The sequence below is a fragment of the Nyctereutes procyonoides genome, unplaced genomic scaffold (assembly GCF_905146905.1).
Source record: "Nyctereutes procyonoides isolate TBG_1078 unplaced genomic scaffold, NYPRO_anot_genome, whole genome shotgun sequence".
Lineage (NCBI taxonomy): Eukaryota > Metazoa > Chordata > Mammalia > Carnivora > Canidae > Nyctereutes > Nyctereutes procyonoides.
This window is the reverse complement of record NW_026575040.1, coordinates 24,274,418-24,299,837: the sequence shown is the minus strand read 5'-3', so window position 1 is coordinate 24,299,837 and position 25,420 is coordinate 24,274,418. Positions and strand designations below refer to the sequence as shown.

At 36.8% G+C, this 25,420-nt stretch overlaps 1 protein-coding gene across 2 annotated transcripts in view; it reads left to right on the top strand.

The window, feature by feature from the left end:
• The first annotated feature begins 746 nt into the window (after positions 1–746).
• Positions 747–25,420, top strand: part of USP8 (ubiquitin specific peptidase 8) — a 67,358-nt gene continuing 42,684 nt past the window's right edge. Inside the window, exons 1-4 of one of the 2 annotated variants that reach the window (XM_055319994.1) lie at positions 762–898; positions 17,697–17,814; positions 18,174–18,342; positions 21,760–21,904. In XM_055319994.1, coding sequence (XP_055175969.1) covers positions 18,239–18,342; positions 21,760–21,904 — 249 coding nt within the window. In that variant the 5' untranslated portion in view covers positions 762–898; positions 17,697–17,814; positions 18,174–18,238. Of the gene's footprint in view, positions 899–17,696; positions 17,815–18,173; positions 18,343–21,759; positions 21,905–25,420 lie in introns of both variants that reach the window. The other variant, XM_055319992.1, reaches the window with a different exon arrangement.

Below are 25,420 nucleotides of genomic sequence, written 5' to 3'. Positions count from 1 at the left end.
CCATATTTTTGCTGGTATTCCATTGTAATAGAAAGGAAATTAACATTCATTAAACGATTGCTGTATGTGGAGCACTATACTTCTTCCTTACAAATTTATTGAACCCCTGACATACACTTTGACTTGAAGGCACTTACTAGACCTCCCTCTCCTGTTTTCCCATCCATGAAGACACCTGGCCTGTCCCTGGGGACTTAGTGACCACGGCCAGCAACTCCCCCACGCAACTTTACATAGAATTGGAACGTCCAATCACTTTTCTCTAGGAGAGTACAAAGATCACCTTGTGGGAAAGTTCAGACCTCTTGTGTTTGAAAGACCGGGCCTTTAACTGGTGTTAAACGTGTGTATATATAACGTGTTTTAGGACCGTGTTCCTTCTTTGACCGGAGGCGAGCTTCGGGGGACGGTAAACTTTTAGCCAGAATTTGAGGGGATCCCAATCCCTTTTCTAGTCCCAAATCTCCAATCTGAAGAGTAAAATACGTAGAAAGAGGCACAGAAGCTGCTTCCTCCTCGGCAAAAGCCCAGATTCGAGTAACAGCACGCTGGCGGAACGAGGCCGGACAGGCGCTGGGGACCGGGGCGGGCGGGCAGGCTCGCGGAAGCTCAGCCTAGCCTGGGCCCGCCCTCGCCGCCCACCCCAAACACCCTCCCAGCCCTCCCACCTCCCCAGCTCCAGCAGGACTGCGGAAGGGGAAGCAGTCACCGGCGCGCGCGCACAGCCCCTCCCCTCCGTGACGTCGAAGACGCGACGCGTCGCAACGCGGTGCAAACTGGGAGAAAGGGATGAGCTGGGCAGGTTTCCGTCGGACTAGCGAAGGCGAATTCTTCGAGTTGCTGGAAGATGGGCCTTTGGAGGGGAGGCCGGCGTTAGTCAAGCGCTCCCGGCGCCACGGTGAGTGTGGGTCCGGGTCCTGGCCTTTGTTCCTCGGGAAGCCGTCTGCATTGAAACCCCTTTCCTTTCACAAGCTGCTGGTCACCCGGGAGACAGTCCTGTCCGCGGATAGGGGCGGGACAACCCTGAACATAGAATCGGCTTTCAGAGGAAGGGCCCAACCTCGAGTCCTTCCCGCTGCCTGCCTAGGGTTGTCCGGGGAGTTTCGTGTATTTTTTTTTCAGGGTTTCCGGTCTTAGAAAGTGGCACTGACCATTCCTCCTTCTTCTACGACACTTAGACCCGACTTTGACCTCCTTCCTCTGGCCTCCGTTTTCTAAATTTCTGCTATCGAGCCACATACAATCCCAGGCCTTTAATATAACCCCTCAGAGTGTTTCCCAACCCCTTTTCCGTCCCAGTCAGACTTAGTTTTAGAGAAGTCCAAGTATGAGATTAAAGAACCTATACGCTCATCAGTTAAAACCAGGACTTCCCCAAATAAAAGCTTTTCTTTGCTAAAAATGTGACCTCTCCTAGAGCTGTGGGAAAAGTTAATTTCACCTCCACTCCACCTTGGAAATATCAGACCCAATCGCAGTGATGTTCACTTATACATAAAGCTGCAGACTACACTTTAGGGTTTAATTCTTTTCTCCAGTTCATTCTGTGACCTTGAAGCAAGTCATTTAATCACTAAAAATATTTAGCTGAAGGAATTTAATATTTGTTAAGCACCCCGAGGGGTTCAGATGAAAGGAATGTTACTGTTTCTGAATCACGCAGTTTTAGTTTGGTATATCTTCTTGTGCAGCCATTACAGATGTCAAGTGGTAGTTGTTAAGGAACTGTACCTAATCTAGGCTTGCTCTGCCGCTTTGCTATGTAAGCAGATTTTGCATTTCAACAGATTCTGCTTAAGGTTCATTGTTGAATGTCTTTCCTGATGGATTTGGATAATTTGTCATGACTTTACAGTACTGGGCCATTTTATCTGAAAGGTGGTGTAGGTTGTGCTATGCCTTAATCCTATTGCTGTGACTGCCTTGAAATGTGTATTCATTTTCTTGTGACACACTGGGTGCATCTTTAAAAATAGGTAGTAAGAACCCTCTAATAGTAAAAAAAAAAAAACACAAAAAACAAAAAAACCACAACTTGTTATTAATCACATAAATATGCATTAATTGCACAAAAGTATGTAGGATTGTATCGTATTCTTTGAGAACAACTAACAAAAACATTTTAAAGATGTCTTTCTAGCATTTATCTTTATTTACTTGACCTTTGTTAATTATTATGGCTATTTGTTTATTAATATGAACACTTTGGGAAAGATCATGAATGCCTTTTGTAAAGTAAGACAGTTGGAAAATAAAACCAGCACATCAGATTTTTTCCATAGAATGTCTAGCATTATATTTTCATTATGAATTTTTCTACATGAAGATAGTTATTTTTGTAGAGATTAAAGAAAAAATGTGCCCATCAAGTATGAGTTGCTAATAAAGTTGGATATACTTAAGGACATTTTTTTTAAAAAGATTCTATTTATTTATTTATTTATTTATTTATTCATGAAAGACACACAGAGAGTGACACAGGCAGAGATACAGGCAGAGGGAGAAGCAGGCTCCACGCAAGGAGCCCGATGTGGGACTCGATCCGGGGTCTCCAGGATCACACCTCGGGCTGCAGGCGGCGCTAAATCGCTGCGCCAGCAGGGCTGCCCCAGGAGCATTAAAAAAAAAAAAAATTGGTTATTGTCCCTATTACCTATTGCTATATAACAAAATCACTCTAAAAAAGTAGCTACAAGCTATTATGCTTTGTCTTTTATGTTTCTCTGGGCTAACTGGAGTCAGTTGGTTGGGCCTCACTTAGAGTTTCATGCATTTGTGGTTAGATAGGTAGCTAGGGTTGGAGTCATCTGAAAGCTTAACTGTGCTGGACTTTCAAGATGGCTCATTTGCATGGATCGCAGTTGATGTTGGCTGGGGGTGCAGCTGGGGATGTTATCTGGAGCACCTGCTCATGACCTCTTCATGGGGCTTGGACTTCTCATAGGATGAATTTGAGTTTCAAGAGCAAATATTTGAAGAGACAGAGTGGAAAGCTCTCTCTTTTGCTTGGACCCAGAAAATTGGCACGGGATTACTTCCAATATTTTCTGTTAGAGCAGTCAGAGTCCTCTGCCCCACCAGATGATAATTCTTTTTGGATAGAAGAACATCAAAGAATTTGTGGCCATCTTTAAACTACTGTAAGTTTATTGATAAAGTTGTATTTATAATGTTTGGATTTAATAGTAGATGCAGAATAAGGTACACTTCTGATTTCTTTAACCGTAATACTTTGTATCTTCACAGCACATTATACTTTTTAAAGAGCATTTTTCTCTGTGGGCTTCTTCATTTGATACCTGTGAGAACTCTGCAGAAGCAGATAAATTGTTCCCATTTTGCAGATGAAAGTAAACTGAAGAGTGGCAGTGGTGGTGTCCAGGATTTAAGGAATTTGCCCAAAGTCATGTGATAATAAATGGAGAATGAGACTAAGTCCTAAAATGCTTTCATAATATAAAGCTTAAAAATACAAATAATGATGTGAATCTGCATGTCTTTCTAATATAGTGAAATGAAATTGTTACACATTGTAATACCAATTACAAAACAAATAGTCCTTTAAAAAGTTATGGGTCTAGGGGCACCTGGGTAGCTTGGTTGGTTAAGTGTCTGCCTTTAGCTCAGGTCTTGATCTGAGGGTCCTGGGATCAAGCCCCAGAGCCAGCTCTCTGCTCAGCAAGGAGTCTGCTTCTCCCTCTCTCTCAAATAAATAAATAAAATCTTAAAAAAAAATGGTTATCGGCCTAAGAATCTTGAAGGTTTTATTTTAATTTTCCAGTTACAGAATTTTAAAAATGATAATGATTTCTCATAACTTTGATAGATTGGAAATTATATGACTTAAAAGGTTGATTTCAGTTAGAACCTAATTGTCATCTTCATACTGTTTCACTACTTCTAGTAATATATTTATATCCATTTTTTATGTCCATGGATTTCTGTCTAGACTGCTTGTTAGAATTTACCCAAGGAGCTTTCAAAAAAATACCTGTGTGCAAGTCCCATTCTGTGAGATTCTGGTTTAATTATTTAGAAGTGGGTTCTGGGCATCAGTATTTTGTAGTTCTGTAGCTGATACTAATGTATGGCTAGGAATGAGAACCATGTCTTTTTTTTTTTTTTCCTTATGTACTGTGTTCTGGTTCCTTACTCATCTATTTTGCATATGCTTAAAAAATTGAGACAAAGAGGGAGAGAATATATGAAATGGATTAAGGTTATAAATGTTAAGTAGACACCTATTACGGAAAAGTTACCCTTCTGGTTTTTTCCTTGGAATAGTCTTAATAAAAGCTATAGATTTTGACATGGTTTGTTAGTACCTATATGATGGTACTTTGCTTTGTATTAACATTGTGTACTTATCCTACATCTTAAGAGGTAGAAACTTCGTTAGGAAGTATATTCCTTTTCCTTTTCTTCTCTTTTTTAAAGTAGGCTCCACACCCAGCATGGAACCCCACACACACAGGGCTTGAAATCACAACCCTGAGATCAAGACCTGAGCTGAGGGGAATCCCTGGGTGGCTCAGCGGTTTAGTGCCTGCCTTTGGCCCAGGGCATGGTCCTGGAGTCCCCAGGATCAAGCCCCACATCAGGCTTCCTGCATGGAGCCTGCTTCTCCCTCTGCCTGTGTCTCTGCCTCTCTCTCTCTCTCTCTCTCTCTGTCTCTCGTGAATAAATAAATAAAATATTAAAAAAAAAAAAAAGACCTGAGCTGAGCTCAAATGATACACTTAACTGACTGAGCCACCTGGGTGCCCCAGAAGGTATATTCTTTATATTCCCTATAGCTCTTGACACTGTATCTTGAATAGATATAGGTACTCTAAATGAAGAAGATAGTTTATAAGGTCAATCTTCAAAACTAGGACTAGTTGCTTTACTTTTCTTTTTTAAAAAAAAAACATTGTAAGAACTTTTGAAAATTCTTTGAAGTTTTCTATGATTTCCGTGATAATTGCACTTTCTTGGTTTTTCTTCAATCTGTTTCTTTTCTCTTTTGGGAACATTCCCCTTCATCTTCCACCCCACCAAGCCCTTCAAGTGTCTTTGTCAATTGTAGAGAAATGATATCATTTCCTTGTTGATCCATTCTCTTGATTTTAGTTACTAGTATAAATAATGTCTGTGTTTTAAAAACTATTATAGAAGTTTTAAGGCATACATAAAAGTCAAAAAAATCAGATGATTTCAAATCATATCCTGGATAATATAGCATTTAAGAAAAAAATTTATCATTTAAGTGTCAGTACTTTGTTACCTCCCAAAACAATAGGGATTATCAAAATTAACATTAATGTCTCAATAGTTGATTTAATATTTGTTTGATCTCTCTTTGGACCTAATCTCTAATTACATATTTACATTTCTATCAGGGCATCTTTAGATGTTGCTTTTTTTGCATACATATTCAAAATTTCCTATAAATCAGTGATTCTTATTCGGGAGTAATTTTACCCACCAGGGGACATTTTCAGCAATGTCTGGAGACATCTTGTTGTCACAGCTTGAGGGAGATGAATACTACTGGCATCTAGTGAGTAGAGACCAGGGATGCTGCTAAATATTAGCTACAATGTACAGGGCAGCCTCCTGCAACAAAGTTTTATCTGGTTAAAAATAGGAGTAGTGCTCAGGTTGAGGAATGCTGCTGTAAACTGATCAGTTTTTTAAACTCAAGTATTTTTTGTTGTTGTTAATAGCACCACCAGTCTTTGTATAGTGTGTATACAAGAGAAAATTTTGTTTCAGGTTTCTGTCAGAAAAGAATGTTTCTGCCTTTTTGTGTTCTCTTTTGCAACGGTCTGCTGGTCTGCTAATTATTCTTATCCAGAGTATTCCTTGTTGCTATTTCTTTCAAATCCATCTTGCATATCCCCACTTTGACCTGCCTGGAGATACCATTTTTCCCTTCAAGAACTGGCTTATTGCCTGCTGAATAAAATATAAACAATTCTTGATGGCTTCAAAAGTCTTCCATAATAGGACTCCCATCTCCCTACCTAATAATATAGTTTGTTGTTAGCCAAGAGTTATTAAGTGTTCACTGTAAGGACTGAGGTAGGTGCTAGGGATCTAGCATGTCAGAGTATTGACATGTAAAGAAAATATGTATGTACTTGTTATCCCTTGATCTAATTGATTATTTCCCTGTACTGATGGTCTCCAACTTAAAATGGTTTGACCTAGGATTTTTCAATTTTATAATGTTGTTAGTGTTGTTAAAATGAAGTACAGTAGAAACTGTACTAAAGATTTTGAATTTTGATCTTTTCCCAGGCAGCAATAATGTGTTAACTATATTCTCTTGTGATGCTGAGCAGTGGCAGTGAGCAACAGTGCCCAGTCAGCTTGTGATGGTGAGAGTAAACAACTGATACAATTCCAATACTGTCTTTCAGTTTCAGTATAGTATTTAATAAAGTATGTGAGATGTTTAACACTTTATTATAAAATAGGCTTTGTGATAGATGAGTTTGCCCAACTATTGGCTAATGAAGTGTTTTGAGCATGTTTAAGTTAGGCTAGACTAAGCTACGATGTTTATTAGATTGGGTGTATTACATGTATTTTTGACTGAGCAGTAGTTTCAACTTCTGATGGACTTATTGGGACATAACCCCCATCATAAATTGAGAAGGATTTGTAATCCCTGTAGTATTCCTTATTTTTCTCATCGTCTTCTCATACTACTTCATTTTGTGTCTTTGCTCTTATTGATTTCCTTTTCTGGAATGCCCTCCTTTCTCAATCATAGCTAAATCTTATCCTTTGGGATAGTTTCTGTCTGCCTCATCATGTCATCATGAGCACTTCATACTTATGAGGTATGGAGGTCTTAAAATCTAGTTATAATTGTCATTTGGTCAAAATACTATATTATATGTATAGTAATGACATAGATTACACATACTATACAATTGAGATCAAGAAATGGACTCCCCAAAACTGGGACAATTAAAGATGGAAGAAGTGGAACTTAAGTTGATCTTTGAAGGAAGAGGGATCAAAAAGAGAGTGCACTGTAGGCTGGAAAAAGCTACATCGAATTTTCTCCTCCTTTTGACTTCACAGTGACTGGAGTCACATATTAACATACAGTATAGCAATTAATTGTTGGCTTATTATTTAAGAAGTATTAGTTTGATCTTTGTAACTAAACTAAGAGATTTGGATCAGAAACCCTGTGGTATCTCTTTATCCCCTATAGCAGTGTCACTCAAAGTAGCTAGTCTATGTTATAGGTTCGAAGCTTGAACCAGAGTATAAGACAGTGGACTGCTTTCTTCTCAGAGAAAGTCTTGCTACTATAAAAAGTTCATCTTAACTGATTTACCTCTGTCATAAATTTCTTATTTTATCACACACTGGTAACAATTCTCCACCTATCATTGGTCTGTGGACCACACTTGAAGTAGCATTGCTCTGCAGAACTTTTATACTTTTTTAGTTGTAATCTATAGTAAGAACTACATTTTACATTTCAACCCAGTGATATATGCATACACATACACAACCAAAAACTAAAGTTTCATGAAACAATATTTAATCTTACTATATGTGGCATGCTCTGATATTTTCTTTTCTTCCTTTTTTTTTTTTTTTTGGTGACCTTTTCAAGGATTTGAAAACACTGCCCTCAGGGCACTTGGGTAGCTCAGTCAGTTAAGCATGCAACTCAAAAAAAAAAAAAAGGCATGCAACTCTTGATTTCAGCTCAGGTCATGATCCTCAGGGTGGTGGGATTGAGCCCCACATTGGCTCTGTGCTCAGTGGAGAGTCAGCTTGGGATTCTCTCTCTTCCTCTCTATCTGCCCCTCCTTCCCCCTCTCTCTCTCCTCTCTCTCAAATAAATAAATCTTAAAAAAAAAAAACACTGCTCTCACAGAGTTATTAGCTCAATGCTAGACATGTAGATGCTCAGAAAATACCAGAAGTTTTAGCAGTGACTAATTCTTGAAAGGGTCAAGCCTTCTTAATACTTAAGGATTACTTTAAAACATATCATGAATACTTGCTTGTCTGTAGCATTTAAACTAGAATGATTATAGAACAGATTATATGAAATTTAAGGTAGTCAGAAGATATAATGAGTGCTGTTGCTGTCTGAAGGGCACAAGTGGAGTGAGATGATAGATTCCCAACAGAGACAAACTTTGCTTTCCTTTCAGCATTGCCAAGGACCTAGGCAGTGTCTGGTGTGAAGCCCTAGTTAAGATATCAGGACCAGTTTGAATGATCACAGACCTCAGTCTTTACCTTTTTACTTTTTAGTCTTCACTCCATGGAAAGCTATCTATCTCTACTCTTTCTCTTCGGAAGAATCAGAAGGATGTCATAAAGAGAATGGGGGAATACTATGCCATCCCCCCCATTGTTAACTTATTGTCAATACTGTCTAGATTTCACTTCTGGAGCATTGCTGTGTCACTAAAGCTTAAGTATTTCATCTTATCAGATTTACACATCTTAAGAAAATTAATTTCTTAGAAGAACTTTAATTTTTCTCACCTATACTTTTTTGTGTTATTTATTTTAATTACAATCCTTTTTGAAGCATGACATAGTTTAATAGGTTATATGTTATATTTAGTGCTAGATCTAAACAAGTAGATTCTACAAATTGAGTTCTGTACTTATTGAACATTCTTTTATAAGTATCAGTGGGATTACTGTAACAACAAAAAACTGCTGCTGCTCTTTTCCTTGTTTTTACTGTTGTAGCCAGAATAAATTGTGAATTCATTCAGTCATACTGGCCTTAATTTATTTTATGTCAGTCTCTTGAGATCTCTAAAAAGGCTATATGCAGCAGAATGACTTCTCAAGAATTTAACACATTAAATTTCACATAGATTTAAATTGCATGTATATCCTTCTTTGCTTTCTCATTTGATTAGGGAAAAATACTCTTTACACTGTACTTTGACTTCTACAGAAATCTGTGATTGTAGAAGCTGAAATGGCATTTAAGGCAATGCTGTAAGTATTTTTAACACCAAGCATCTTATTTGACAGTAACTTCTATAATTTTGTGAATGAAAATGAAAACACTGTGGTACTTTGATGACATTATCGGAGAAAATTTTATTTATTTCAGCTAGTCTCAAAATTACATAAGGACAGAGGTGCCTGGCTGGCTCAAGTCAGTAGAACATGCTGCTCTGGATATCGGGGTTGTCAGATTGAGCCTCACAGTGGGTATAGAGATTACTTAAGAATAAAATCTTAGGGGCATCCGGGTGGCTCAGTCAGTTGAATATCCAACTCTTGATTTTGGCTTAGGTCACAATCTCAGCTGTGAGATCAAGCCCTGGTTGGGCTCCATGCTCAGCGTGGAGTCTGCTTGTTCCCCCCCCACCGCCTCCCCCACTCCCCTGCTCGTGTGTGCGCTCTCTCTCTCTCAAATAAATAAATAAATGTTTAAAAAATAAATAAAAATTAAATCTTAAAAAATCCACTAATGATAGAAAAATTAACTTTTAAATTTTTTTTATTTATTTATGATAGTCACAGAGAGAGAGAGAGAGAGAGAGAGAGAGAGAGAGGCAGAGACACAGGCAGAAGGAGAAGCAGGCTCCATGCATCGGGAGCCCGACGTGGGATTCGATCCCGGGTCTCCAGGATCGCACCCTGGGCCAAAGGCAGGCACCAAACTGCTGCGCCACCCAGGGATCCCGAAAAATTAACTTTTAAAAAGCATAGTCTTTCAGAAACCGTCAATATAAACTTTGTCATGATAATCATCCCTGTACTTTCCCTCCATGTGTCTAATCGTTAGCTAAGTCCTCTACCTTTCAGCATCTCTTGTGTCTGCCTCCTCTATTCCATCTCTTCTGCCCTAGTTCTGACCTTCATCATCTTTCCTTAGGATCATTATCATAGATTGCTGGTGTCTTCTTTATCTCATCTCTTAAAGTCTAACTCTGTAGTGTTGTCAGTTTGGATCATATAACCCTCTTCAGAACCTTATGGCTCTCTATTACCTTTAGAAAACAAAGTAAGTGCTTTATTGTAACATTCAAGGCCTTCTGTTTTTTGTTCCCAGGCTATTTTTTCAATCTTTTCTGTCTAGTAGATCCTTGTTTTTGTCTGTATTGCCTAGTTCCCAAAGATGTTCTTTACTTTCTTTTTTTCCCCTCATACAGTACCTCTTCTCTATCAAAAGCCTTCTAGCATAAAAATTCTGTCTTTTCCAAGAACCCTCTGATCATACTTAATCTTCCTTCTTAATTTTTCTTATTGTACATTATTTGTAACTCTTTATAGTTGGCTACCTTACTGTGTTTTATTACCACTGCTTACAACTTTTTCTTTCACAGTAGTTTTTTTTAACTTTTTGGGTAAGGGGATCACATCTAATCTTTGAGTTCCTGGAAACACAATGTCTTTTATACAGCAGGGTATTTGTGAATGTTTGAGTTTAACCTTGAGATAGCTAATAGTTTACTATTTTAAGTTATCTAGGTAGCATATGTAGTTTTTAAATGACCTGTTTTCCAAAGATCCAAGCTTTAAAGGTAATCATGAGAAATAGATTCACCTGAACATATATTCTAGACCTTCATTTTAGAAGGTTAAAATCAATAGCTTTCTTTTCGCAGCCGATAAATTTTTCTTTTCCCAGCCGATAAAAATGACATAAATTGTCATGAATCAACAAAATAGACTCTGAATTTTGAACATATATTCTTTGGTTATACCAATAGCACTTGTGACCCAGATGAAGGATAGAATTGGAAAAACAGACACTGTCTGACTGGTACCTGGCTAATCTACCTAATTCTGACTTTAGTCCCTTTCTTAGTACACTTGGTAGTATCACCATCAGAAAGTGGTTGGGCTTTTGGGGAATTACATTTCAAGAGGTAGCCTGTATCAGGAGCAAATGTTGGCTTTCGATCAATGAAGTAAGCTTCAGATCTTGCTGAACTAGTTGAGGGCAGAAGAGTCAAAAGTAGCTCTTGTAACTGTTAATCTTACTGTCTTCTGGCCCTCATTAATAGTCCCAACTCCAGTGTCCCCTGCCTCTACCACATATCTCCTTAAACACCTTCCCAAAGAGTTAGTTTCTTGACCTTACTGTGCTTTATTTACCTTAGTATGTATTTCTCCTCAACTGTTGCTTGCTTCTTCTATTCCAGTAGAAATCATGTTCCTGGAGCAACATCCCAGTGTATCTCAACATTCTCTTTTTTATTGCCAGGTTGTTGTTTTTTTTTTTTTAAGTTGTTTGCAGTATGTTTACAATTCTTTATTCCTTAGTGCTCTGCTCTTGGTTCCATTCATATCACTGTGTGGAAGCTGTCTGTATTCCAGAAGTTTTATGTATGAGGCTCTTCCAATATTCCACGTATATTTTAAAATTTTTTTTTAATTTTTATTTTTCTTAAAGATTTTATTTATTTATCAGAAAGAGAAAGCACAGGCAGGGGGAGGAGTAGAGGGAGAAGTAGGCACCCTACTGAGCTGGGAGTCTGATTCAGGGCCCCATCCCAGGATCCTGGGACCATTACCCAAGCTGAAGCCAGTATAGTTAATAGTTTTCTTTAAAATTTTTATGAAGGGACGCCTGGGTAGCTCAGCGGTTGAGCATCTGCTTTTAGCTTAGGGCGTGATCCCAGGATCCGGTCGAGTCCCACATCAGGCTCCCTTCCTGGAGCCTACTTCTCCCTCTGCCTATGTCTCTGCCTCTCTCTGTGTGTGTCTCTCATGAATACATAAAATCTTTAAAAAAATAAAATTTTTATGAAATACGGTAAGTATGTTACTTATATTCTTTTTTATGTTAGAAAGCAGTATAATAAAATGATTACCATGTGATCACCTTTGAAAATGCCACCCAACTTGAGGTTTAAAACCTTACTGATATCCCTAAAGCTCCTTGCATGTGCCTCCTGATTACATCCTCTGGCTCCCCAGAAATAGAATTTTATGTTTATCATTTTCTATCTGTCTTTATAGGCTTACCTCATTTGTATCCTTAGGGAACTGTTCATTTTAGTTTGTTTTTAAATTTTATACAACTGGTGTTATATGTATTCCTGCTTTTTCACTCAGCGTTGGGGGGAATAGGCAGGGAGTGAGAATGTGGTAGGTATGGAATGAGAGGTGGTCTGTGGTTAAAACTGTTTATCCTGGGAGTCAAAGACCATGTCTTATAAACCCATTATATCTTTAACACATAGTGTAGTGTTTTTTGCAAGTTAAGATACTCAGATGATGCTCTTGTTTCTGTAATTGTGAGGAAGTCCAATGGATTCCTGTCATACTCTTTACTTAGTGGGTGCTTTTAGCTGGTTTGGAGATGAATTGTTGATGAATTAGTTATCTAACTAGAAGGACATATTTAACGTTTGTTGATCCTTTCGGGAGTGATGGTGTGATCCAGAAGTTTTTTTCCTTTGCTATCACTATTAGCTTTAGATACAGAACACAGAGTGGAGGGAAAAGTGTAGAAGGTATTTATATATAAGATCACTGTCTCTAAACACATAGATATGCAACTGCTAAATAAAGTGGTTAAACGTAGTTTGTAGATACATAAAGCAACTATAGATGGAAAAAATCGAATGTTACTAAATATAACATTTAGAGAAAAATAGCTAGGTTTGGTGACTAAGTGAGTTAATTTCATGGAGTTAGAAGGGATGAGTTTCAAGAAATCACAAAGTATTCGTATTTAATACAAAAAAAAATTTAATCAAAGCAAATCAGAGCACCTTTCAATTTTCACAAAAGTGAACAGATGCCTTTTTTCCATAAGTTGTACCTTACTCAGCTTTTCAGGATTAGATATTTATTGATGACCATTCATCTAATAAAAGTGTACTAGTAAAATCAAGAGCATTAAGATAGTGAAGTGATAGGGAAAAAAAGTTATAATTTCTTAAATGCATTAAGGTAACTACAGGCATACCTTGGAGGCATTATGAGTTCAGTTCCAGACCACTGCACTAAAATGTATCACAAGAGAAAGAATCAAATGAATTGTTTTGTTTCCTGTTGCATATAAAAGTTATGCTTATTATGCTGTACTGTAAGACCTAACCAAAATGGATCTCAGTAATACGCCTGATAGAGAATTTAAAGTAATGGTCACAGAGATACTCACTGGATTTGGACATCAGTGAGACCCTTAACAAAGAAAGAAAAGAAGAACCAATCAGATACCAATAACACAATAAATGAATTAAAAATACGCTTGACGGAATAAGTAGCAGGATAGATTAAACAGAGGATGAATTAATGACCTGGAAGCAGAGTAATGGAAAATAAGCTGAGCAAAATAGAGGAAAGAAAATTTTGTAAATTGAGAATAGTCTTAGAAACTCCTTGACTCCATCAAGTGTAATAACATTCATGTTATAGGGATCCCAGAAGAAGAAGAGACAGGGGACAGAAAAATTTATTTGAAGAAATATTGGCTGGAAACTTCCCTAACCTAGGGAAGAAGACAGATATTCACATTTAGGAGGCACAGAGATTCTCCCCAAAAATTCAATGCAAGGATATCCACACCAAGACACATGGTAATTAAAATGGCAAAACGTAGTAATAAAAGAAAATTTTAAATCATCAAAGAAGAGAAAAAAGGAAAACCCCATAAAGCTATCAGCATATTTTGCGGCAGAAACTGCAGCTCAGGAGAGAGTGATAGGATACAGTCAAAGTGCTGAAAAGAAAAATCTGTAGCCAAGAATACTCTATCCGTCAAGACTACCATTCAGACAAGAAGGAACAATAAAGACTTTCTCAGATGATCAAAACTGAAGGAGTTCATAACCACTAAACTAGCCCTACAAGAAATAAATGGAACTCATTGAGTGGAAAACAAAAGACCATGAAAGTATGAAAAGTAAACACAAAAGTAGTAAAAATAAATATTTCTGTAAAAATCAGTTAAGGGATTCATAAAATATAAAAATATGTAAAATATAACACCATATACCTAAAATATGGGATAGGAGAGGAGTAAAGAATAGGTTCAAACTTAAGCGATCATCAACTTGATATGGACTGCTATGCAGAAGATGGCATATATAAACCTAATGGTAACCAAAAATCAAAAACCAGTGATATATATGCAAAGAACAAAGAAAAAGGAACTCAAGTATATCACTAAAGAAAGCCAACAAACCATGAAAGAGAGCAAGAAAAGAAAGGATAAGAGAAAATCTATAAAAATTAACCATAAAATGAGTAACAAAATGGCAGTAAATACATATCTATCAATAATTACATTGAATGTAAATGAAGTAAACACTCCGATCAAAAGACATAGGTGGCAGATTAGATTAAAAAACAAGACATGGGACGCCTGGGTGGCTCAGTGGTTGAGCGTCTGCCTTTGGCTCGGGGCGTGATCCTCAGTCTGGGGATCGAGTCCCGCATCAGGCTCCCTGCAAGGAGCCTGCTTCTCCCTCTGCCTGTGTCTCTGCCTCTCTCTGTTTCTCATGAATAAATAAATAAATAATATTAAAAAAACAAAACAAAACAAGACCTTTCTATATGCTGCCTATAGGAGACTCATTTCAGACTGAAAGAGGTTAAAGTGAGGGATGGAGAAACATTTACCATGCAAATGGAATGCCAAAAGAAAGCCAGGGCAGCAATTCTTTATGTTGGACAAAAAGTAGACTTTAAGACAAGTCTATAACAGAGACAAAGACATTAAATAATCACAAAGGGGACTATCTGACAAGAAGATAAAACAATTGTAAATATTTATGCACCCAACAAGGGAGCTCCCAAATACATAAAACAGTTAATAGCAAGCATAAAGGAAATAATCAATACTAATACAATAGCAGTAGGGGACTTTAATACCCCATTTACATAGGTGGACAGATCATCCAAGCAAAATCAACAAGGAAACCACTTTTTTTTTTTTTTTAACTGTTTAAGTAATTTCTACACCCAGCTTGGGTATAGAAAACTCATGACCCTGAGATCAAAAATCACATCCTTTTCCAACTGAGCCAGCCAGGCACCCTGGAAACAGTAGCTTTAAATGACCTCTGGACCAGATCGATTTACCAGATGTATTCAGAACATTCCATCCTAGAACATCAGGCTACACATTCTCCACAATAGATCACATATTAGGCCACAAAACAAGTCTCAACAAATTCAAGATCAAAATCATACCATGCATATTTTCTGACAACACTGTGAAATTAGAAACCAATCACAAAAATCTAGAAAGAGGGTAGCCCTGGTGGCGCAGCGGTTTAGCGCCGCCTGCAGCCCGGGGCGTGATCCTGGGGACCCTGGATCGAGTCCCACATCAGGCTCTCTGTATGATGCCTGCTTCTCCCTCTGCCTGTGTCTCTGCCTCTCTCTATCTGTCTCTATGAATAAATAAATAAAATCTTTAAAAAAAAAAACCTGGAAAGAGCACAAATATATGGAGGGTAAATAATATGCTACTGAATAATGAGTGAATCATCCAAGAAATCAAAGAAGAAATCAGAAATTACATGGAGACAAATGAAAATGAAAACACAATGGTCCAAAATCTTTGAGATGCAGCAAAAGCAGTTCAAAGGGGGAAGTGTTTAGCAATACAGGGCTACCTTAAGGAGCAAGAATAATCTCAAACAACCTAACTTTACAGCTAAGGAGCTAGAGAAAGAACAAAAAACATACCTAAAACCTTCAGAAGGAAGGAAGTAAAGATTAGAGCAGAAATAAATGACACAGAAACTAAAAAAGCAATAGAATAGATCAGTGAAACTAGGAACTGGTTCTTTGAAAAGATAACAAAATTGACTAGCTTCTAGTCAGACTAAAAAAAAAAGAGAGGACCTAAATACACAAAAATTACAAATGAAAGAGGAGAAATAACAACCATCACCACAGAAATACCAACAGTTGTAGAGAGTATTATAAAAAATTATATGCCAACAAATTGGACAACTTAGATAAATTCCTAGAAGTATATAACTTATCAAAACTAAAGCAAGAAGACCAATTACCAACAAGGAAATTGAGTCAGTGATCAAAAACTCCCAACAAACAAAAGTCCAGGACCAGAGAACTTCATAGGTGAATTCTATCAAACATTTAAGGAAAAACTAATACCATTCTTCTCAAACTATTCCAAAAAAATAGAAGAGAAAGAAAGACTTCAAAATTCATTCTGTGAAACCAGTATCACCCTGATACCAAAAACAGATGAAGACATAAAAAAAAGAGAACTACAGGCCAATATCTCTGATGAACATAGATGCAAAAATCCTAAACAAAATACTGGCAAACCAAATCCAACAACACATTAAAAAAAAAAAATCATACACCACAATCAGATGGATTTATTCCCAGGATGCAAGGGTGGTTCATTATTCCAATCAATCAACATGATACATTACATCAGTAAGAAAAAATAGAAAACATTTGATCATTTCAATAGACATAGAAAAAGCATTTGAAAAAGTACAACATCCATTCTTAATACTCTCAACGGAGTAGGTTTAGAGGAAACATATCTCAAAATAATAAAGGCCATCTATGGAACACCCACAGGACAAAGATGTCCACTCTCACCACTTTTATTCAACATAATATTGGAAGTCTAGCCACAGAAGTTAGACAACAAAAGAAATTAAGACATCCTAATTGGTAAGGAAGAAGTAAAACTTTCTCTATTTGCAGATGACATGATACTATATATATACACTAAAGATTTTACTCGTATGTGGAATTTAAGACATGAAATGAAGGGGAAAAAAAGAGACAAACCAAGAAATACACTTTTAGCTATGAAAATAAGCTGATGGTTACTATGGGGAGGTGGTGAAATCTGTGAAATATGTAATATGGAGTAAAGAGTACATTTATCAGAAAGAGCACTAATGTATAGAATTGTTGAATCATTATATTGTACACCTGAAACTAATATAACACTATGTTAGCTAAACTGGAATCAAAATTGAAAAATTAAATAAAAGTACTTTATTTCTAAAAAATATTGATCATGACCTGAGCTTTTAGCAAGTCATAATCATTAATCAGAGATCACTATAACAAATACAGTAAACAAGTTTAAAATATTGTGAGCTCTATCAAAATGTAACACAGAGACAAGAAGTAAGCAAATGTTGGAAAATGACACCGAGAGACTTTGTGCACTGTTGCTACAAGTCTTCAGTTTATAAAAAATGCGGTATCTTGCAAAGAACTGTAAAATGGAACACAATAAAATGAGGTATGCCTATATTTATTTGAATTGTAATTAGTTCTTCAAAGCAGGAGACAATGGTATAAATTTAATTGAGTTCCTCTAAAGTTTTCATTTGTGACACTTAATGATTTTGCCAGAACTCCTCATTGATGTCTGCTCCTGATCTGCCCTATGTGCATTCCTGCACATGTACACAGCTTAATTGATACATACTCAGCTTTTCTTCCTCGTCTTTATTTTGTTTACTACTTTCTCCATCTTCTTAGAACTTACCAGAGCATAAGAGGAACAAAGGATGTAATGAAGCATCAAAGACCTTTTTAGAGTAAACCAAACTACTTGGGTGTATTCTGTTCGTATATCTCTGGCTCCATGTAAAGTGGCCCTGCCTACTCCCCATCCTCCACCAACTTGTTTCTTTTTATTAACTGGTATTATCAATGAGAGAGGGAAATATTTCTTTTTTTTAAAGTTTTTTTTTTTAATTTTTATTTATTTATGATAGGCACACAGTGAGAGAGAGAGAGGCAGAGACACAGGCAGAGGGAGAAGCAGGCTCCATGCACCGGGAGCCCGACGTGGGATTCGATCCAGTGTCTCCAGGATCGCGCCCCGGGCCAAAGGCAGGCGCCAAACCACTGCGCCACCCAGGGATCCCGGGAAATATTTCTTAATGAAACTTCTGTTTGTGATCTATATATTAATGCAGATTTACCAGTAGAAAATGTAAAAGCTCTTACTCTGTTAATTCCTTTGACAAGAAAGATTCTTAATACTTAAGGCAAAGTGAGAAAATAATTCATTTAGTTAAATGAATATTTGAAAAAAATAATTGATACCCTGAATATCTTGAATTTCCAAAATGAATACTTAAGATAACTTAAAATTAACTCTTTTAACAAAGGATATGGTTTAGAACTTTTATGTTTTTTACTGTTCACTTATTTTGTTGTTAATTGAAATTATGTTCATTTTGTTTCAGAAAAGAACTACTTTTAATAAGGTACACCATCCATTGTCAAAGTGGAAAAGTAAAGATTATTCATCATGCCTGCTGTGGCTTCAGTTCCTAAAGAACTCTACCTCAGTTCTTCACTAAAAGACCTCAATAAGAAGACAGAAGTTAAACCAGAGAAAATAAGCACAAAGAAGTATGTATCCTTTGCTAGTTTCTCTGAATCATAAGTTTTTAGTTCATTTCCATATTAAATGAGTTAGATAAGTAGTCAGTTTGAAGTTTATTTGAAAAATGGCATCATCACATGAATAAATTAAGACCTCCTTAGAGAAATTCTTAACCATATATATATATATATAATATATATATATATATGTTCTGCTAATATACATATTTTCTGTTCTCCAGACAGTATAACAGATTATAAGTTTAAGAGGTAAAGACAGGGGTTCTACAGAAATCATTTAGCCACAGTTAATGTCTTTTTATAAAACTGTATAGATACACTTCTTATTTAAATATCCTTTTTATTCTTGTATATTTCACATGTAAGATATGACCCTAGCATAGTCTTTCTTTGATTGAAGGAGGAGAAACGGGATCCCTGGGTGGCACAGCGGTTTGGCGCCTGCCTTTGGCCCAGGGCGCGATCCTGGAGACCCGGGATCGAATCCCACGTCAGGCTCCCAGTGTATGGAGCCTGCTTCTCCCTCTGCCTGTGTCTCTGCCTCTCTCTCTCACTGTGTGCCTATCATAAATAAATAAAACAAAAAAATAAAATAAAAAAAAAATTTGAAAGCCAGGAAGTCAAGTTTAAAAAAAAAAAAGAAAGAAAGAGGAGAAACATTTTTTTGTCTAATACTCAGCAAAGTATTAATTTGTGCCAATTTGACATGAACTTTCAATCTAGAGATTTATGTATTTTTATTTTTGAAGACATGGTCCATCTGCCTGCTGAGTAAGGTAGAGGCTAGAGATGATATGTTACTAGTAATGACTACAAGATCGGTCCTGAGCTAAAATATAATAGTGAGAAATCTAGGTATTTTGGTATTTACTGGAAGTAATTTTGCTAAAAATGAGGTATTAGTAAAATTGTTAACTTGTTGATAGTTCTATCTCTGTTGAGGGACAAAAGGCAATAGCAGAACTTTTCCTCTGAATTAATTTTGACTGACAAAGAAGATTTGGAGATAAATAAGTAAATAATTATGAATAAAGTTGGAAATAAGGGTTTCAGAAAGAAAAGTGGATTTAGCCAGCCATGGCTTGGGGCAGGCAGATTTTAGAAATCAGAGAAAAGAGGTATTCCTTGATTCCTCCATAAATGGGAGGCTCTAAAAAACAATATGTATGATCCCAAATGAACCTGTGAAGAGGCATCTAAAGAGACCTATGAATGCACAGGGACGTCTTTATGAGTCATTTTCTAAAGGAAATAGAAAGTGGAAAGAAAGAAAACAAAACATCAGGGATGAAGAGGAGACAATAGTAGGAACTTTAAAGAAGGTCAGAAAAGAAAATCCCAAAATGAACTGCTATTTCTAACCATTACAAGTAGGCAAAATGGGCTGTTAGAAAAGAGATCTTTTTCAGGGACAGAAAGAATGAGAAGCATTGGCCTACTTCTTGAGCTAAATTGGTAATTCTGATGGGATAACAGAGAAAGCAGCTCTGTTTAATTCCTGTTGGTAGGGTGCTTGGGTGGCTCAGTCTGTTAAGTGTCTGACTCTTTTTTTTTTTTTTTTTAAGTGACTCTTGATTTTGGCTCAAGTTGTGATCTCAGAGTCGTGAGATTGAGCCCCGTGTTGGACCCCACAGGGAGTTGGCTCCCCCTATGGAGCCTGCTTAAGACTCTCTCGCTCTCTCCCTCTCCTGCTTTCCACTCCCACCTTGTCAAACACGCTCTCTAAAAATAAATAAATAAAAATCTAAGAATAAAAACTTTTGTTGAATGACTTTTAAATAGGAAGCAATGGGAAATATAAATTATTATTTTATTTAAAATAAGTTATTGATAAAGCACATTATATATAAGCACTGGTACTATAGCCAGGTTGCTAAAACTTTAGTCTTCAGTGATTGAATTCCTTTTGCAGAAATGCCTATTTTAAGGAACCCTGGGTGGCGCAGCGGTTTGGCGCCTGCCTTTGGCTCAGGGCGCGATCCTGGAGTCCCGGGATCGAATCCCACATCGGGCTCCCGGTGCATGGAGCCTGCTTCTCCCTCTGCCTGTGTCTCTGCCTCTCTCTCTCTCTCTGTGTGTGTGTGACTATCATAAATAAATAAATAAATAAAAATTAAAGAAATGCCTATTTTATTAATTTGATTTTTAAAGACTGTTAGCCAGGCAAATGACTTTAGAATGAATGCCACAGCTTCGTCAAATATTCTACCAAAGTGGAATTTTAAGATGACTTATTTTTAGGCTTTCAATCTCATTTTTGGGGTGCCTGGGTGGCTCAGTTGGTTAAACATCTGCCTTTGGCTTGGGTCATGATCCCAGGGTCCTGGGATTGATCCCTGCATTGGGCTCCCCACTTGGTGGGAAGCTTCCTTCTCACTCTCCCTCTACCTGCTTGTGCGCTCTCTCTGTCAAATAATAAATAAATAAAATCTTAAAAATAAAATCTCTCTTCCCTTCAGGACCAGTGAATCAGAGTACAGTTTGGTCATTTTGTAGAAAACTTTAACCAAGTAAAAAGATCAAATTCCTTTCCCTTTCCCTGTCCCTTGTTTTTTGGATTTTTAGGTGGGGAGATTTTTACAACATAGTAAGGGGTGAGGAGATTTGAAAAGTATTTTAACATTAAAGTAATAAAGATTTTTAGCTCCCCTACTTCAGTATAAATGGTATGGAGTTATGATTTTTAATTGTAGAGTATGAAAGGGGCGCCTGGATGGCTCATGTGGTTAAACGTCTGCCTTTGGCTCAGGTCATGATCTCAGGGTCCTAGGATTGAGCCCCCAGTCGGGCTCCCTCCTCATTGAGGAATTGACTGCTCCCCCTCTCTCTCTCTGCTCTTTCCCCCTGCTCATTTTCTCTCTCTCTCAAATAAATAAATCTTTTTTTTAAAAAAATCATACAGTATAACTATTATATGGCTGCCCAAGGACCACTTGTCTCAGGATTATGCATCATAGTAAATCTTTTAAAACTGTGCTCAATGCATTTTGAACTGTTTGTTTTTGTTTTTAAAGATTTTATTTTATTTACTCATGAGAGATACAGAGCGAGAGAGAGAGAGGCAGAGACACAGGCAGAAGGAGAAGCAGGCTCCATGCAGGGAGCCCAAAATGGGACTCGATCCCGGGTCTCCAGGATCACGCCATGGGCTGCAGGCGGCACTAAACCGCTGTGCCACCGAGGCTGCCCATGTTTTGAACAGTTTGATGTTATATAAACAACTATTAGGAAGCAGAAGTATTTATTTGTGGGGTAGGGGAATTTGCAGGTTGCATCCAGATGCGTATCTAACTTTGTATCGGTTACAAAGTAATGCGAATCTAAATTATGAAATTCATGTTACCAAGATTCTCTGTAGACCTTAAACATGATTTCCCTCCACCATGTGTCAAGTATTTTAATTATTTTTTTCTCTAATTAAAGTTATGTACAGAGTGCCCTGAAGATTTTCAAGACAGCAGAAGAAAGCAGATTAGATCGTGATGAGGAAAGGGCCTACGTACTATATATGAAATATGTGACCGTTTATAATCTTATCAAAAAAAGGCCCGATTTCAAGCAACAGCAGGTACCTTTTATTTCTGCGTTTTTATTTTCTAAGTTAATTTCGCATAGTAGAGCTATTGATTTCCTCTAAAAGTTTTAATTACTACTGAAATTTAGATCACATTATGCAGCATCAAGTTCAAACTCTTATGCGGATAGAAAAAGCAAACTAAACATTTAGTTTATTTGTAAATGTATATATGTGCATACAACCACACTATCTACATATACCTAATTTGCCTTTAATTAGTACAAGTTTATAGCAATGTACAGATGCGTAATTTTTCTGTTACAATAAATAATTGCCAAGTCAAGTGGAAGGATTCAGTTTACTCATGCATTAAATAAGAAAAATGTGACTGCAGTCATACTTTCTCAGGATTTAAGATTTAGTCACCTATTTTGTGTTATGTGTTTTGTTTTTATTATGGTTTGAGTGTAGTTGACATGCAGTGTTACATTAGTTTCAGGTATACAATATACTGATTAGACAGATTTATAGATTGTGCTCTGCTCACCATAATGTAGCTACCATCTGTCACCATGCAACATTATTATAATATCATTGGCTGCATTCCCTATGCTATGCCTTTAATTCCTGTAACTTATCCATTCTGTAACTGGAAGCCTATCTCCCACCTTCCTTTACCCATTTTCTCCATCCTCAAGCCCACCCCCACCCCCACCCCGACCACCATCAGTTCTTTGTGTTTACAGGTATGATTCTGTTTTTTGTTTGTTTATTCATTTGGGGGTTTTTTTGTTTTTGTTTTTTAGATTCTATATGTGAGTGAAATCATACAGTATTTGCCTTTCTCATCTGACTTATTTCATTTAGCATAATACCCTATAGGTCCATCCATGTTGTCACATTACACAGTCTCATCTTTTTTACAGCTGTGTAATACCGTGTGTGTGTGTGTGTGTGTGTGTGTGTGTGTGTGTTCATGTGTACACACTCCCATCTTCCTGTTTCATTTGTCAGTCTCAGGTTAGTCAGTCACTTGTTTTTATGTGACAGGTTTTATATTTGAGTGACATTGTAACCACGTTAAAGACTTCAGTTAATACTGATTGCTTCTATTTTTTATTTTTATTATTATTATTTTTATTATTACTACTACTTTTCCTTTTGATCCTTTGAGCAGGTTCCTTTCCTCCACTTTGCTGAAACCATGGAGAGGGAGGGAAGGTGGGAGAGCTGTAAATGGATAAAGAGAACTAATGACTAGGGTAGGTGTTGCTAGAGAAAATGGTTGCATTTCAGTTGCAGTAGAAATAGGCAAAAGAAGAACATAGCAAGTAGGTTAAAGAAATTGGAGGAATATTGTGTCGGTGGTTCTATCTTTACTTAGGAGCAATCTTGCTACCAGACAGTAGTACCAGAATACTGCTTATAGGTTTCCTACCTGGTTGAGAAGCCTTTTTCTTTTTTTAAAGATTTTTTATTTATTCATGAGACAGACAGAGAGAGCCAGAGGGAGAAGCAGGCTCCATGCAGGGAGCCCTATGTGGGATTCGATCCCGAGTCCCCAGGAGATCATGCCCTGGGCTGAAGGCGGCGCTAAACCGCTAAGCCACCCAGGCTGTTCCAAGAAGCCATTCTTGAATTAATATTGAGGGGGTTTTTTTGTTGTTCCCTGGTGAACAGTTGACTTACAGAAGTGAAAAATGTTCCCTTATTCTTTGAAATAACTTTTTTTTTTCAGAGTAGTGTGACCAAATGAATTCTTTTGGTTGTTAGTTAAGGGATGACTTTAATGTTTTACTTAATAATGATAAATCACTGCTGGAATTTCCTCTCACCAGCAAAGTTATGTTAATAATAATCACAGGGATTTAGATCTAGCTTTGAAAAGGTGACCCTTGCATTTGGGGGTTCATCCTCCTGACCACAGAGGACTAGATTGGTCATATATTTAGAACATTCTTGGGCATACCTATCTGCAGAAACAGAGACCTGCCAAATTCAAACAAGCTTCTGCATGCTTTGATGGTTTTTATAGTATCTGTTAAAGTGGAATTGCTTTAAAAAGAAGTGCAAAGTGTTTAGTAAATATTTTTGAAAGATTTGTAACTTTGAATAATTTGCTAGTTTTGATGTATGCTGTTTATGGTGGTAGGGGCAATTTTTTATGTATTTACTTTTTGCTGTATTTTTCTAAGTTAGTAGTTTTTTTCCTTTGAGAAGATTGAGAATGTCTTTGTAGCTACTTTTTTTTTTAAACTTAAGATTAGGAATGAAGTTTAATCGATAAGAATTTTTTTCCATTTCCACAGAGTATCTATTGCATTTCCAAAGGGAGTAGTTGAAAGTTGCAGGAGTTGGTCAGCTTAGGAAGCTCCGTGCAAAGGCTCAGGTAACTCAGGCTGTTACTTCATACACTCAAGTTGTTTATTTGCTCTGTCTAGGGTACACTTCTGCTTCTACCTTAGAATTATTTTTTTTTTTGTTTTATTTAGCCCAACATCTCCAGTGCACTTCAAGTATGTAAAGTGTTAAATTTACTAACTAGATATTTTTTAGGGCAGAATATAATGTCAGATAGGGGCAGAATGTAATGCCACCAGTCTTCTTCAGAAACTTGTATCTTTCACTCCTGTTTTACTTGAGGGAATATTTAAGATTTAGATAAAATGTTAATTTAGCAAGCTCACTACTAAAGGACACATTATATTTCTTACTCATTGAAAAAATCAGTGTATGTATAATTTTTTCAGGATTTTCTGAAAAGGGAGAGGAAGGCAAATAATAATGAAAATACTAGTGTAGCAAAGTCCTGGTAAAATTAGAATTACATTTTCAAATCTGTATGACATACTTGATCACTCATCCTAAGTATTATTGGTAAGCCTTCTTATTTGTGAAATCTTAATACTTATTTGAATTTTTATGTTTAGAAATAAGAAAGTTCTACTTGGGTAAACTTGAGAAACATTTTTGGTTGTGTAAGAATTGGATGTTATTTTTCTATTCTGCCAATTGTCAGTACTTTTGAAAATATTAATTGTGCTCCTTTAAGAACAAAGAGATAATACTGACAAGAAACCTCACTAATATTAGGGGAGTGTCTTCTAAGTTTGTAACAGCCATGCCTAAATGCCAAACAGTTTTTTCAGGATTTAAACAGGGTTAAGCGGAGCTTACAGGCCAGCTTTTTAATAAGTTCATGTCAAAAAAATTAATAAAACAAGTCATGGTACTTTTTGCTTTTGTGTTTTATTTTTATGAGAGAAATCTTACAATCTTAAATTTTGTTTTCTATTAAAAGCATATTGCATCAAAAGTCTAAACATTGTGGCAACTGAAGTTTTCAGTTGATACAATTTTGAAAAAAACTGTATACTTTTATTGAAATTACATAGTGAAGAGCCTTTTAATTTATTTAGTCTTTATTTAGAATAATAAGCCTAATCAAAACATGATGCACTTTTATTTATTTAAGTATTCTCTCCACCCGACATGGGGCTCAAACTCAAGACCCTGACCTTTAGATCAAGAGTTGCACACTCTACCAACTGAGCCAGCCAGGCGCCA